Source organism: Microtus pennsylvanicus, chromosome 17 (assembly GCF_037038515.1).
Source record: "Microtus pennsylvanicus isolate mMicPen1 chromosome 17, mMicPen1.hap1, whole genome shotgun sequence".
Lineage (NCBI taxonomy): Eukaryota > Metazoa > Chordata > Mammalia > Rodentia > Cricetidae > Microtus > Microtus pennsylvanicus.
The window spans coordinates 500977-516977 of NC_134595.1; the positions used below are offsets into that span (position 1 = coordinate 500977).

The window sequence follows — 16001 nt, forward strand, 5'->3', positions numbered from 1 at the left end:
GATGACAAAGACACAAAGACATATTGTGCTCCTTTAAATAAAAACTACAAGATTTTAACCAAAATCAAACTCTAAGAAATCACTGACCAGCACTCATCCTATAGACTTCAGTTCTCTCTCCTTTAACAATAACAAAAAATGGCTTGGGTGAGGAGGGATGTTCCACCAAAATTGGAGAGATTCCCTTGAAACCTTCTCATGTCTTAACTTCGTAGAAAATAGTTTTGACTACTAAAAGGATCTCATTATCTTATAGTAAGGAATAGGATGTCTCCTAGGGTCACTTAGACACCATTTGTATCCCATGATTGATAATTGCCTGTAAGTCTGCAATCAGAGTGAGGAAATGAAAACATTTTTAAACAAAATGCAAGATAACAGATTTTTTAAAGAATCAGTGTACACCTAAAGCAACTTGTTTTACTTTAATTGCTTTATAAGTCAAAAGTACTTTTGAAAACAAGTTTATTGTTATTTTTTGCATATATTTTACATGAGTTAGAATATCTTCCATATGTATGCAGGTGACATACAAAAAAGAAGGGTTCAGATGCTTTGGATCTGAAATGGAAGAGTTATGAGCCTAACAACTTGAGTTAGGTATCTGAACATAGGTCTTCTCCAAAATGAGTATGTGATGAGCCATCTGCCAACATCCATAATGGCTTTTATCAAATAAACCAAAAGTCTCTCAGATTAACAATAATAGCAACAAAACCAAAATAAATAAAGAAGTAAATAAATGACCCTTGGAAACATGATGCATCAAAATTAAGATGATGTGTGTGGTAAATTTGCATGATAAATACATTAAAATGACAATGCAAAACAATTTATAACAGGAAAACTGATTACAAAGTTATATTCATAGTGGAAACACCCAGAGTAATCAGTGGGATTATGAAAAAATAGTACACAAATTGACATAATATGAATTCTTGCTGGGTTGTGGTGATGCACACTTTAATCTCAGCACACGGGAGGCAGAGACACGTGGATCTTTGTGAGTTCAAAGTCAGATGGTCTACAGAGCAAGTTCCAGGACAGGCTCCAAAGCTACAGAGAAACCCTGTCTTGGGGGGAAAAAGCAACAACAATCAAGAATGTGTACAATATTTGAGAAAGAATAAAGGAGATGGAGAGAAAAAGAAGAGAGAATAGGCAGAAAAATATCATTAACTATTAATAAAAAGACCAAAGAAAACTTAGAAGACATGTGATCTTAAAAAATGTTACTCACCTACCTATGATTCTATGTGTAGAGAAATTAAATAAATAAAGACTTCACAATTTTCACAAAACTACCTCAAAATGACCCATAAACTCTTCTTTCTGACCCTACAGCTACTGGTATTTGTTCCAAACAGCGAGGCCCCATGCTCTAGAGACCTCTCCTTCGGTCTTGTTATGTTTTCAGGTAAACCCAGTCTCACTGATGCCCAATACCAAAGCAATATAGTATAATTTCTGCTTCCTGTCACATGGATTATGGCACAAGATATAGATTCTGCCCTATCTACCTGCCCAACACCATACACACCTAAGAAACCTCTGCAGCTCAGAAACTCTTTTTGTCACCTGGAACTAAATATCACTGAATGACATCATTGTGGCTAGTAGTATCAGACAAATTAGAAGCATTTTAATCATGTATTGCTAAAAGACAGTCAACATCACCATAGTTCTGCCAGCTTTTAAATTATTTGAAACATTTATAAGACAAACTTGAAAGTAGAATGTAATATTCAGAACTTCTAGAAATAAAACTATAAGTTTTCAAATCTGTCTTCCCACTGCACACCAAAAGCATGACTCTGTGTGTACACTGGACAGTGATATTACAAGTATAATATTCTACCTTGCCGGGGCTGCAGAGTGTCCCTCTTCCCAGGAAATCCATATACAGGGAGGCACAGAGGACAACGACCACTGCCCAGGTCATTACATAGGGCAACAGAACCACAGCCTGGCTCATGGTCCATCCAAATCCCAGCAGAAATGACAGTTCAACAGACCTTCTCTGAACACCCTATACTCACCATGGCATAGCTTGTGGTATTCCTAGGGCTGGAGAGATGGCTCAGTGGTTAAGAGCACTGACTGCTTTTCCAGAGGTCCTGAGTTCAATTCCCAGCAACCACATGGTGGCTCACAACCATCTGTAATGAGATCTGGTGCCCTCTTCTGACATGTGGGCATACATGGAGGCAGATTTTTGTATGCAAAATAAAAATAAATAAATCTTTAAAAAACAAAATAGTATAGTTAAAAAAACTCACTTCAATAAAAGTAGAAAAGAATCCTGAAAAGAACCTGCAAGAAACCTGCCACTATTATACCTGATTGCTAAGACTTTCAAGAATCTCTCCTTGGCTAGGGCCATTCATCTTGGCCTCAGAATATTGTCAGCTCCCCTACTGGGTGATCAAAGATCAAATGACTCAGATAGCACAGTACTTCCTGTTCTGTCCTTCCAGCCCAGTGGTCAGGGCCCTAGATAGAAAGTTAGTAATTTAGTAGATAATCCTCCACTTTCAAAGAGCATATCCTGTTCCTCATCCAAAGCACAGGGTCTTTTGTGTGCACATCCTATTACACACTCAATGTGCACTGCAGCCAACACATTGCCTCATACCTGGGAAATCTTGCAGCCAAACACAGGTCACATTTACAACTGCTATTAAAGACAAGTGGGCCATGAATTAGAAGACACTGAGGGATTGTGGTAAGTCTTGGGAACAGGCAAGAGAATGTGGATACAATACTGGAAAGAACCTGTAAACTATCTCCTGCTGGTGCTCCTAATTGCCAACCAGAGTCCCTCATTAGCTAGGACCACCCAGCTGGGCTTCCAGACATTGGCAGTTACCCTACTGGGAGAGCAGAAATCAAATGTCTTAGAAAGCAAAAATCCTCCAGGTTTGTCCTTCCACACTATGGTCAGACAAGATACTAATCTGGAAATTTTGTAGTTTAGTAAAATCTTCCATTTTCCCAGAGCACTTCCTGTTCCTCCTCCAAGGCACATGGTCCTATATGTACACTTTCCATTACACACTCAAGGTCCAGAGTAGCCAACCCCTTATTTCATAGCTGGGAGGTCTTGCAAACAAACACAGGTCACAAACAGTAATTGTTATTAAACAAAAAGAAGCCATGAGAATTAGAACACAACAAAGGGTCTATGGGAGGGCTTAGAGGCAGGAAAGAGATAGTGGAAATAATGTATTTATAATCCTGAAAAATTCTGTTAAAAAGTTGAAACAGATTTTATGGTCATGTGCCCCAGAGACCAGGGATTTGTATCAGAGCACACGAAGTGCTACTCACATCATTTCTCTCACAGTATACATCTTAAACCTAGAAAATAAATCATGGTAGGCAGGGCCACACCATTTTATCCAGCTCTTCTATTTTACTTGAACTGCTGTAACTACAGTAATTTGGTTTAATGATAAGTTAATTTCTTTATATAGATTCTTGTATGCATGGTCTGTGGACCCATGAAATGGCCAGTCAGCACATTTATGGAACATTTAAAATTGATTACCTCACTACTCACTGCAAATGCCAACTATTGTCACAGTAGGAAAGCTTTTACCTTCCTTCTTTCCCATCCCTTTTTCTGATGTGACGATACTGGCTTTAGAATTGGTCCGTGAACTCAGTTATTACACAGGTCCTACTTCACTTGTAAATTCACAATAAAATCTAAAGAAGTTGGAGTATACTCATTCACTGATCTATTTCTCCTTCACACAGACCAGTCAAGGTCCAGCATGGTAGGAGTTGCTGGACTGTTTTTGCAGCACTAGGTAGCAGAGGCAGGATTAGGAGTTCATAGCAATTCTCAGTTACATAGTATGATGCAAGCCCGAGCTACAGGAGACACTGATCTAAACCAGTTTTTCGCAATCTTCCTAGTGCTATGACTCTTTAATACAGTTACTCATGATGTAGTATTCTCCCCACCTATAAAACAATTTTCACTACTACTTCATAACTATATTTTTGCTGTTATGAATCATAATATAAATATCTGTACTTTTTGATGGTCTTTGGCCTGTCCTGTGATAGGTTCATTTGATCCACCAAAATGAGTCATAACCCACCAGGTTGAGAATCACTGCTATAATCTGAAATAAATAAAAAGATGAATAAATAAACAGCTCTTAAAATTAAATTCAAAACCTGGGAAACATTAGAAAATACAAGATTATAGCAGTTATGCCTTTGAAGAAAATGAAATCTAAAATATGACAACCATTAATTGATTTCTTAAAATAATAAAAAATAATTGAACACTTAGTTATACTGACTTTGTTTTTCTTTTTTTTTTTTTTGTTTTTTGGATTTTCGATAAGTTATAATGACTTTGAAACAGAGTAGGCACTTCCCTGGTAGGGAGAATGCCATTAGTAAGAGAAAGCATGACTTTGTCCCATGTAAAATGTTAGCTTCTGAGTGCTGTAAGCTGACACATGGAGTTACAGCCAATGGCCTGTGTCTCAAACATCTGAGCTGAATTCACGGTGTCAACCAGGATTAAATATACCTGCATGGGAGAGTTCACTAATTGGAAACTAAATATGTAGTTGTTCAAGCTATCCTCCTTAAACTGCACACCCACTGGTGTCTGTCTTCATTCACATGCAAGAAATTAATGTATGATGGGAAATCACACCAAAAGTCACACACTATGTCAATCAGGTCCTTCTTTGTAATGGATACCCCTGAAGCTCACTCCCTTAAACTTCATTCTGTGATCTAGTTATTGTCCAGTTTTTCCCCCTTCCAGTGTACACAGTATACTGTTCCTACACTTCGGGTCTGAAGGGAGAAGCCATGCTCCACACACAAATCCTTTTATTGTTATTGCAATGGACACCACCACGATAAGACTCAAAGTGGTAATTTTAGAACTGTGTGGTGCAGCATACTTTTAATCCAAAAATTTATGGCAGTTAACCAAGAAGATAGCAAGGGTAACGCTCTGTGGGGCTACAGACAGGATTCAAGTCCACCTCAAACAGTATAGGGGACATTGACTATAAACTGCTTTTTTAAAAACTGAAAAATGCAGCTGTTCTAGAATTATTATACTTTCATGGAACACAGGTTGTGACCCTGTAATGGCCCCTTGGGCAGCATGTTAGAGGTCTTTGATGGGGAAGTGGGTCTTTTGGCTGGTTGTAAATCATGGTTGTCTCATTTATTATAGAAATGTACCTTACTCGCTTATTAATCCTGGTGAACAAACATTTGCATCTCATGATACTAATCTCTAACAGGCATGGCCAGCATACTACTTATCTTTGGGGAATTTGGGATGCAGTACTCCCTCACTTAAATTCTACTTTGTGTGACTTAATGTCTCTTAAGAACTGGCAAATCCTTAAACTATTAATTCTATACTCAATTATGCTCTCCTACTTCACAGTTTAGCAGCGGAGTGCCTCTACACAGGAGAAACCATTTATGAGCTCCACAAAATTAACTACAGATGGATCCTAAACATAAATGTTAAAAGTGCAGAACTTCTGTAGATACTGGAGAGACCAGTAGGCTCTGAGTTTGGAAAATTTGGTGATATCTCTCCACATGCGACAACATAAGCACTACAGGCACCACCATTTGCAGCTCCCAAAGCTCTGCTCTGTGCAGACACAACCCACCCAGGCAGTGAAGTTATTCAGAGTCTGCCACAGGGAGTTGCAAGGATCACTTAGGGCTACTTAGGATGAGGCAGGAACACACTAAACTCTGTGTTTGTCCACTGGCTCCCGCCCAGCCAGGCGAAGATGCATCACATCAGCCACGAGCCTCAGCAGTCCGCTCCACCTAGTTTGGGGACAGCAGTCCCAAACCCACCAAGCCCAGCCACTCCTCCACACGTGGGAAGAGCAACCACGTGCACCAAGGCCAGCAACTCCTCCCCACCTGGGGACATTGGCCCCTTGCTCTCCTTGGCTTGCCTCTCCTCCCATTCGGGAGAGCAACCATTCACTCACCATGGTGCAGCTGCCTAGCTGACAAGCTTTAACCCCACAAGGGATCACAAGGCGCAGTGCATGAGAGAGACTGTGATTTCTTCAGGAAGTGCTAAACCGGAAGTCTGGCTCCCGGAAGAACCCTCCCATTTGACTGGTGGAGGCTCTCATTGGCTAGTAAGGTCTGAGTGACAGAAGCAGGTAAGCAGAAGGGACACAGCACAGCATTCCCAGCACTGGCGGCTAATCTACAGAAACAAATCCCAGATTGGTTGGAGATCTAAGTCAAGTTCAACAGCAAGTCTTTTGCTAATGTAAATCAATGGGTTTGGTTTTAAAAGGAAGTATACAAATTCAGAAAGAGGCTAATCAGAAAAAGTTGCACGAGAAGAACATTGGGTAAACCAAGAACATTATAAACAAAGTCCACAGTGGTGTTGGAACTGATAACCACAGCTTTCACCCTTCTGTGTAAAGGTTTGGGTTCTGAGGATCTGAAACAACCCTTTTCCAAAGGCCCTGTCCCCACATCTTTGCCAGCTCTCCCACCCAAGCGTATTCCTGAGATCAGAGACAGAGCTCTGTTGTTGCTCTATACATCATTGCCTTAAGGAAACCTCCCAAAGCCTAGGCGGGTTGCCAAAGTCAGAGAGGCCTAGTTTCAAGTATTTTCTAGAAGTTCTGCACTTAGCACTTGATATTTAGGTGTAAGGTCCATTTGGAGTTAATTTGTGGACGTTGTAAATGGGGTCTCATGTACTGTGTAGTACTCTACTACTCAGTCGCAATGTAGAATTGGTGATATAAAGGATTGACCAATGCTTAGAGAGTAAGCCACACAATATAGAATTTAGCTGAGGGAGGGCTGCCTTTGAAATACACCCAAAGACAAGTAGTATGTTAATCAGAACTATTAGAGATTTGGATGCAAAGATGTAAATGTTTATTTAACTTTTTTGTATACATGTCTGTAGTGAAAAAAGCAAATGAGATACTCACCCATAGAAAGGATAGAGAGTCTGCCTGTGTAACTCTCTAGAGTAAGCTGGAGCATCACAGTTTTAAGAGGGATTTCTTAGTTGTGTTGGACTGGATCAATTCCATGATATTTTGTTATGTGTTTGCTGTTTCTTGGTATCAACTACATACATTAAAACCCAAAAGCATGGTTATAGTGGTGAAATACCTGGTTAAATCCAGACCCTCCCAGCAGGAAGAAAATAGCCAAAAATCTAAGCAAGAAAAGAAGAATCAAGAATCTAGGATTAGCCAGTTCAGTGACTGTGTTTCAAGAACTAGCTGAAGATAAAGTTAGATTGTAATCTTGGAAGTGATCTTGAGAGGCAGGGAGTTGCCCCCTTGTGACCAACACTGGAATTTGAAATTTTCTATGACACTTTTGGATTACTGGGCTATGGTTTCTTCCCTTAAAAACTCCTTCTCCCAGTCACTCAGGGTCAAACTCTTCCCCTGCATGGGTTATGAGTCTTGGCCCCAGTGTACTAGTTCCCATCTCATTGATTAAAGCCTCCTGTGATTGCAGCAAAGATGGTCCTTTGTGAGTTACTATGGGGGGGGTCATGTTATCCCAAGACTTGAGTGAGAGTCTCCCCAGCACTGGAGGTCTTTCAGTAGTAATGCCATGTATCATATGAATAATGTATTGTGTTTTATCTAAGGTTTAGTTGAACAGTTTATACCTAGGAAATACTAATTTATTACATTATCATATACAGTTTCTATTCAGATTTCTTTTGTTGTTACTCAGCACTATCTAAAGACAAACAATTGGTACCTTCCTGTGATCACTTGTGACTGCTTACCAAGGATGACCACCACCGGGTTTGCTGACTGTTAATATTCCATCATGAAAGAAAGTATCCCCTCCATCTGAGTACACAGCCTCTTTTCCAGTCACCTATATGCAAATCATGCCTAATGACATGTGACCTTCTGGTTTCAGAGATGAACTAGAGTACACAGCCTGGAAAAGACTTGGGAGGATGTACATTCTTTGTATGCACCTATGAGAAAGCCATTTTTAAAAGTGGGGATTTACCTTGAGTGCTATCGGGCTTACTTTCTACGTTCACTGAGAAATGTATTGTAATGGAAAGCATATGAGCGGTGGAAGAGTAGAGAGAAGGTAAGCTCCACATATGCAGCTATGGGAGAGCCATTGTACATACTAGATGGAGACGTGTCTGTTTGGCTGCCTTTTGGGTATCTTAGTTAAAGCTTCTATTGCTGTGAAGAGACACCATGACCACAGCAACACTTATAAAGGAAAACATTTGATTTAGGCAAGCTTACAGTTTCAGAGGATTTAGTCCATTATCAACATGGCAGAAAGCATGGTGGATGCAAGCAGAAATGGTGCTGGAGAAAGAGCTGAGAGATCTCCATCCAGATCAGCAGGCAGCAGAAAGTGACTATGAAATACTTCAACAAGGCCACACCTCCTAATAGTGCCACTCTCCATGAGACTTTCGGGGCCATTTTGATTCAAACAACCACAGAATCAAAACCCTTGTAAGTACCTTTTCAACCACACTCAATAAGAAAATAAAAGGAAGATTTTGGAGCCAAAATATCACACAAATGACCTCTAACTTAATCGGTTATGGAGTGTATCATTTCCAACTGAAATGCTATGATCTCAATCTCTACTTTCTGACATTCTTAACATTTCCATATTCCTGGTCATATAAGAACAGCCAATTTAGTTCTGTATACTAATTTCTATATTTTTTTCACCACCTAAAATCTAGATATCTTCTACACTGTTTCAAGAGACATCATTCCCAGGTTCTGCCTAGCAACAATATTACTTTTGGTTTTCCATTTTTTTGTCCTAACTTACATTTATGTTGCTCTGATTAAATCCCCTAACCAAAATCAGCTCAGACAATGAGTGGGGTAATTTGACTTCATCATTTTTAGAGCTTAGGATAGGAAATCATGTTAATAGTTGAATGCAAAAATCCATGGACAAAGATTGTTTCCTGGCTTTCTCTCTTGCCCAGTCACTCCTTCATTCATGCTAAGATAGCTCCCTTTTGTAGCCCAAGCCCACTTTCTTAGGGATATTGCCACCCTCATTGGAGGAACTTTCCCACGTCAATCATCAACACAATCTCTCCCAGATACAGCAGTCATGGCTTTTATGAACCACGCCACTCTGAACACAGTTGAGCAAATGTCCTTGTGGTAGGATCTTTTGGATATATGTCCAAGAGTGGTATAGCTGGGTCTTGAGGTGAATTGACTCACAACTTCCTGAGGACTGCATGTTGATTTCCACATTGGCTGTACAAGTTTGCACTTGTACATGTCCTTGCCACATATCCTTACCAGCATTAACAGTCCCTTGTATTATGGAGCTTAAGAAATCAACAGGTGTAAGATAAAATCTCAAAGTAGTTTTGATATTCATTTTCCTGATGGCTAAAGATGTTGAACATGTTCACGGTGGGTTTATCATCTTATAGTTCTACCAGCAATGGAAGAGGATTTCAGTCTCTTTACAGCCTCATCAATACTTGTCGTTTCATATATTTATGTGTATGAGTGTTTGCCTGCATTTGCTGCTGTCCTTAAAGGCCAGGGATTGATTGCTGGCCTAGGATGCTGTGTATTTTAGGAAATGTCTGTCCAGGGTGTGTGAGCCAGCCCAATTGTGAAGACCGGAGGACAACTTGCAGGGGTGAGTTCTCTCCTTCCATGTGCATGTGGGTTCCAGGGATGAAACTTGGGGTAGGTATGGCAGCAATCAGCTTTACTTGGTGATCAGGCTTGCTGGCCCTGCAGTATCTTCAGAACTTCCTTGTGGACCTTACTGGGTGTGGGGACTCCAAGGGTGTTCAGTGACCATCCAAATCTGCCTAGCCTCTCCACTCATTGCCCCCCACTGTAGGCGGCATAATAACCAGGCTAGCTTAATATGAAACAGCAAATTTTAATGAACTTACAACACCAGCCATCAAGTGATGAGCAGGAAATACAGACAAAGAGAGCTGTGGGGCTCATGCTCGCCAGATTTATAGGTAACATTAGCCCAAGGCGAACACGCCCCCTAATGGGCTGGGCTTATCCCTACACCCCACCACCAGGAGTGTGGACATTGGTGATGTCTGCTGCCTATGGACCGAAGTACCACTGGCTGCACGAAGGGGTGCCTTGGGCCTCTTCCCAGACTTCCTGGTTCATCAAGGCTGCCTCCTTGCTGGCCTGGGAAGAAAGCTCCATGGCCAGACTGAAGATCCTGTGGGCAGAAGAAAGAGAAGGGACAACTTCGCCTCTGGCCAAGAACTCTAAAGGAGATCTTAGAAAAACAAACTTGTTAGAGAAATAGGTTCTCTCCTTCCATACAGATCCTGGGGACTGAACTCAGGACACCAGACTTTCCTTGCTGGCTGATCTCAGGACCCTAATGGTGTCTTTGGAAGTCAACAAGGGTGGCTGCCAACTTGGGGGCAAGTGTGCATGTGTCCATATGGTGCTGCAAACAGAAGCAGGGCCTGTGTATACTGAGTTCCCTCCGTCCCCAGCTCTCCCTCTTTTGAAGGAGACAGCACCTAAGATTCCTAGGCTGACCCTAAACTGATGACCCTCCTGCCTCAGCCCCCAAGCATCTGAGACAGCTGACAGATCTGTGCCCCGAGGCCTAGCAGGAAAGAGCTGTGTGGTGAGCCTTGAATGCATCCTTCATCCTCCTGTTCACCTGGGACCTCAGTGCCCCACACCCTCAACAGTGGGCAAATTTGATGTGAGGAGACCTTGTTGGTGCCAAGCTAGATGTGAGATTCAGCCATTACCATATGGTCAAAGGCCAGGTGTCTGAAGAATTTAAGAGCCCCTAGATGACGGAGGGCATGTGTCCAAGAGTGAATACCAGGTACATCTGTACTGCTCAGATACTGACTGGGAAAACTTGTGGCCATACAGTGGTCACAAGCACAGGGAGACATCCTCAGTCTATGCTCCATATGAGTGATGGCTGACCCATTCTGTAGGCCAGCGCTGGGTACGGCGCTTCAGAATCCCGGAGAACTCCTATGGGCATCTCCTTAAATGCATTTTTTTGGAGGTGGCCAAAATGGCCAAGCCTGCCTGATGACCTCAGTCTGATCCCTAGGGCCCACAAAGTGGAAAGAGAGAACAGACCCCAAAGCCGTCCTCTGACCTTTACACTCATGCCTTGGCATGCACATGCCCAAACATAAAAATACGTAAAAAAACAAAAACAAAACCCCAACACGTGTGATGTTCACACCTGCCATTCTAGAACTCTGCAAGCTGAGGTGGGAGGATTTCTGCACGTTCAAAGCCACACTCGGTGTTACAGATTGAGACCTTGTCTTAGAAAACACACAAAACAACAATGTCCCTCAAGAAACCACGAGACTGGCTAGGCAGTGATGGTGTGCAGCTTCACTCCCAGCTCTTGGCAGGCAGAGGCTGGCGAATCTCTGAGTTCGAGACCAGCCTGATCTACAGAGCGAGTTCCAGAGTGAGAAACTCTGTCTAGAAACAAAACAAAACATACAAAAAGAAACCCCCAAACATCCTGCTAAGACTGACTTCTGAATGACGTTTAACATGTGTTGAGCAACTGTCCGGCTCAGAAAAGGCTCTCTCTGTCCCCTGCTGACCTGGAGCTGCCCTATCTAGGGCATGAGACTGAGTGTGGGATGCTTTCCTTGCCTGTGGTGACCTCAGGTCTCTACGGTCCCCAGTCCTACTCTGCTGGACTCTGGCACAGTATGAATTGATGGCTTCACTGCACCCAAGGTCCCAGTGTCTCAGAACTCAGAAGTGGGCTAGGAGTGGAACAGTGCTGTAGTAGTGAGGCACTCAATAGCTGAGTCCTCAAAAGCCCAAACAGTCTTCACCTGAGAGAGCAGCTGGGTGGGGTTCCACCTCCAGCAACCCAACTAAAAAGAAAGGGATGATGGAGAGAGGAGGGAAGGGATGGAGGGGAAAGGGGGAGGCCTGACCCACACCTGTAGAGCTCTTGGTCCTTCTTGGTAATCAAGTCCCCGAGTTCCTCCAGCAGGTGTGACACCTGCGCGCTGGTGTCTGGCACCTGCCCGCTGGCGTCCGGGGAGGAGATGCCCAGCTCGCCCAGGAGCTGCAGGGTGGTCTTTAGGGCCGGCTCCAGATCATCTGTGGAGATACAGGCTGTTAGCAGAACTCCGGTGCCCAAAGCAGCAGCTGTTTAAGCTGTGCAGCGTTGGCTCTTCTCTCACACTCAGGGAACAGGGCCAAAGGGAGGGATCTTAGGAGATCTCACTCGTCCCTGGAGTGTGGGTGCCAAGTGCATGCTGGGAAGGCAAACCCAGTGGGGAGCGCACAGGTGCTTCTGTGACTGCTGCCCAGAAGACTCCTGTGGACCAGGGGAGCTGGGGCTTCAGGCTGCAAGCCGCTGCTCTGTTCTCTCACCCTCTGTCCTTCCACTACGAGCGACAAGCAGGATGCACCTGCCAGATGTGGCTTGGACCTGCACTTCCTGGCCTCCGGATCTAAAGAGCTGAGGTTCTGGTATCTGTAGCAGCTGTGTGTCCCAGGCACAGACCTGCACCACACACAACCCAGCAAGGTCATGAGGGTTAAAGGACCTGTTCCTGCTGTGTCGTGTCCTCACCTCACCGTCAGTGCTGGGGTTTTGCTGGGTACAGACTTGCGAGGGGCAGTTTGCTAGGAGGATCGCTACAGCTTCCAGGTCAACACTATGCTCTTTTATGGAGCCAGGGTCTCACTGTGTTGTAGCTCAGGCTGGCCTGGAACTCACAGCCTCCCAAGAGTCAGACAATAAATGTAGGTCACCATACCTTTTTCATTTGTTACGTAGCCCAGGCAGAGTAAACCCTGTGCAGCTAAAAAGTCCTAAGGAGGATGTCTGCTCCAGAGAATCCCTCAAATGACCTCTCAACACCTCCACCCTGTTGGTAGGGCCCAGGGCTCAGGGCCGGTAGATAGGTCACCCTGCTCCCAGAGGACTCAGGGCCGGTAGATAGGTCACCCTGCCCCCAGAGTCTTCCAGCTGAGAGGTCCAGCGTGGGGTTGGAATCGTGACTCAGCTGCCTGTGTCCTACTTGGTCCACACGGGTTCCAACACCACCCCAGGGTAGAGGCACCTAGAATATGGTGCATGTGAGACTTGAGGCTCCTTCCTGCTGAGGCAATGCCACACAGCAAGGCTGTTCTTACCTAGGAGTTCCTGCCCACTTCCCTGCATGTGGATGCCCTGCACGGGAAGCTCATGTCGTGTGGCATCCAAAGCTGTGGCCAGTGTCTTGTATTGCTCCTTGAAGCGCTTTACTACAGCCTCGAGAGGGCCCAGCACCTCCATCTGCAGGCAGAAGGGGACACTGTGAGACACACCGCTCACTCGCACAAGAAGGGCCAGCTTCCAGGTAACAGGACCCCCTCTGACCTGCCCTGGATGGGGCCCTGTTACTATGCTAAGCTCCACGGTGGGACAACATCAATGCTGGCAGGTGCCAAGTATTCTGCAGACTGTGTGGCAGAGACAGGTGTCCCATACAGAGTACTACATTCGTATCAGGAGCCTAAGCAGGGCGGGCAGAATGTAAGTGGTGGCATCCTGATCCTGGCTCCCTCATGCACCCCTAGCCTCAGGAGCATGCTCAAACCCACCTGGGCATCCAGGATGGTAGCCAGCTCCTGATGCTTCTGCTGGAGCAGCAGCTGGCGCCGCAGCTCCAGCACCCGCTGCTGTAGACGCTCCTTCTCATGGCATAAGGCCACCAAGTCCTTCTCAGCCTTCTCCTCCAGCACAGCCAGGTTGTTTTCCATCTGTGGGTCGCAAGACCAACTCAGGTGGGGTGGGGGAGGTGACAGAGGACACACGCTGTTTCGTGAGTCCCAGTTAAGCTCACCTTCACAGACAGCAGGGTCAGCAGCAGTGTCTGCGACTCCATCATGTCCATGGTCTCCTGTAGATCCTGCAAGGGTCCTGCTGTTCAATTCCCAGTAAGCCATGTTGACCTGGCTCTTCCGGGCATGGCAGAACCCCAACCTCTGTGCACTTTATAGGTTCAAATGGTGTCCGCGGGGCTGAGGATGGAGTCAGGTCACACCTTGCCCAGAAGTGTATGGGTGTCTCCCCACTCAGTATATGGGCACACTGACCTGAGCAAGGACCCATGGACACCACAGCCCTAGCCTCCATCCTGGAGGACTGGCTGCCGGGAGTCAGACCTACCCACCGTCTGCTCCCCAGTGCTCACCTGTCTTTTCTGGGGAAGGTGTGTCGTTCCTTTTGGGCCAGTCAAGGGTACATGAGGCCCTGTGTCAAAAAAATGGGATGGTTTGGCTGGCTGAGCCCATAAAGATGCTTCCTTGCCTGGCAAGCCCGATGACGCACTCGATCCCTGAACTCGCAGGAAGCTGGAGGGAGAGAACTCCAGAGTTGTCCTCGGACATCAAATGTGCCAAGGCATCAGGAACAAGAACCAATGACAACAAAATGACAAAAACAAAAACCAACAAACAACATTCCTCAGCTTTGGTACTGCAGACCTCTGGGCCAACTAGATGCTAGCCAGGGGCATCCTGTGCACCAAGGGCCAACCGGCAGCTGTGGTTCATCCATCAGAAGCCAAAATCCAAATAAAATGTCTGCATACACCCTAACCCTAGTCAGTCCCTTTTGGTGAGCACCTATTTAGGCCAGGCAGGTCCTGACTCCTGACTGGCCCGTCTTCAGGAGGTGCTCACGCCGCACATGAGAACACCCTAGCCAGGCCCATGTGCTGCTCTCATCCCCGCCTGGGAACAGAGAAATTTTTGTTCCTGTGTTTTGAGATAGGGTCTCATGCACACCCTGGTTCAATGGAGCCCACGTGGCCAAGGATGACTTTGAACTTCTGATCTTGCCACCACCTCCCAAGTGTCCAAATGTCAGGCACCCCATTGGTTATAATTTCTGTAGCATCCTAAACTGACAGCAAGTAGCAGCTCCTGGATCCGCAAGTAGTTCCGTGGACATATGGTTGGGCCTCAGACACTCTGCCTATGCTCTCATCACACACTTGAACCACATCCTTTCTGACAGAGACCCTTAATGCTAAGTTTTCACTCACAACCTGACACAATCTAGGATCACCGGGGAATTGAGGGACTTTTGGATCAGGCTGGACTGTGGACAGTCTGTGATGGGTTGTCCTGATTGCCCTGAGGGAGGCCTGGCAGCTCCTTCCCTGCTGCCAGAGTCCCACCCTTCCAACCCTAGCCAGGACTCACCTTTGACCTTCTGCAATGCGCTGGGCTTTCTTCCCTCTGGTGACTTCCCTCCAGCAGATGCAGAAGCCTGTTATGTAAACAGACAGTCAGAGGTCAGGCCACTTGACCTTTGATGCATTTGCTTAAAGGTCAGACAGAGAAGCAGGAGTTTTGAGACTGCGAACATGGGAGAGTCAAACAGTGGACAGCTACGTTCATCAGACATGGGAATTAACGGCACACGTGCTGGACTGCCATCTCGATGGGTGTGTGTTTGCGTGTGCTGTGGAGGGGCTGGCGATCGACTTCCTATGGCACTCTCAGGATGCGCTGACTTCTACACAGGTTACTCTGGACTTCAGGAGACACTGACTTCTCCCTGGCCTAAGTCTACAAAGCTCACAAACAGCAGCTGCACCACCAGCAGCAGTGGATGCCCAGCTGTCAGGTACAAGAAAGGCAAGGAGCACAGTGGGGGTTGTGTCGTGGTTCATTCTCATGCACCACTGGGTCTGGGGACCCTCTGTAGGAAATAAGGAGGCAGCAGGATGGAACAGGAAAACTAAAACCTACTCCTTGTCAAAACTACCCAAGCCTATTCAGACTAGAGCAAAGAAGTTTTCCAAGCCTGAGGGTCACTCTGGGCAACCACCTGCAATGGCCCTAGGTGTCAGGCCAGCAGGCAGCAGACTCCACCCTGCATAGGTGCTGCCAGCCAGGCCCTCAAGGGCACGAAGAGAATCAGCTGTGAAGAACAAAGTG

The 16001-nt window shown here is 45.4% G+C and overlaps 1 protein-coding gene and 1 long non-coding RNA gene across 2 annotated transcripts in view; both read right to left on the bottom strand.

Moving 5' to 3' along the window:
* The window catches only part of LOC142836989 (uncharacterized), a 38256-nt gene extending 36127 nt beyond the window's left edge, over positions 1-2129 (bottom strand). Inside the window, exon 1 of the long non-coding RNA XR_012908183.1 lies at positions 2040-2129. This is a non-coding gene — a long non-coding RNA (uncharacterized LOC142836989). The remainder of the gene's footprint in view (positions 1-2039) is intronic.
* Positions 2130-10030: 7901 nt separating this feature from the next.
* Positions 10031-14303, bottom strand: LOC142836890 (HAUS augmin-like complex subunit 8). The gene is made up of 6 exons (XM_075951547.1): positions 14246-14303; positions 13895-13960; positions 13653-13811; positions 13203-13344; positions 11996-12158; positions 10031-10254 (listed from the first exon to the last, which is right to left on the bottom strand). The coding sequence occupies exons 2-6, from the start codon at positions 13943-13945 to the stop codon at positions 10131-10133; spliced, it is 639 nt and encodes a 212-aa protein (XP_075807662.1). The 5' UTR covers positions 13946-13960; positions 14246-14303; the 3' UTR covers positions 10031-10130.
* Positions 14304-16001: the final 1698 nt, after the last annotated feature.

Bases quoted from the DNA above. Each gene is read 5' to 3' on its own strand.
- LOC142836890 (XM_075951547.1), bottom strand. From the start codon at position 13,945: ATGGACATGATGGAGTCGCAGACACTGCTGCTGACCCTGCTGTCTGTG. The intron at 12,159-13,202 runs GTAAGAACAGCC...GTATCTCCACAG, and splicing joins AAGTGGGCAGGAACTCCTAG to ATGATCTGGAGCCGGCCCTA. The intron at 10,255-11,995 runs GTGTGGGTCAGG...TTCTGCCCACAG, and splicing joins AAGGACCAAGAGCTCTACAG to GATCTTCAGTCTGGCCATGG.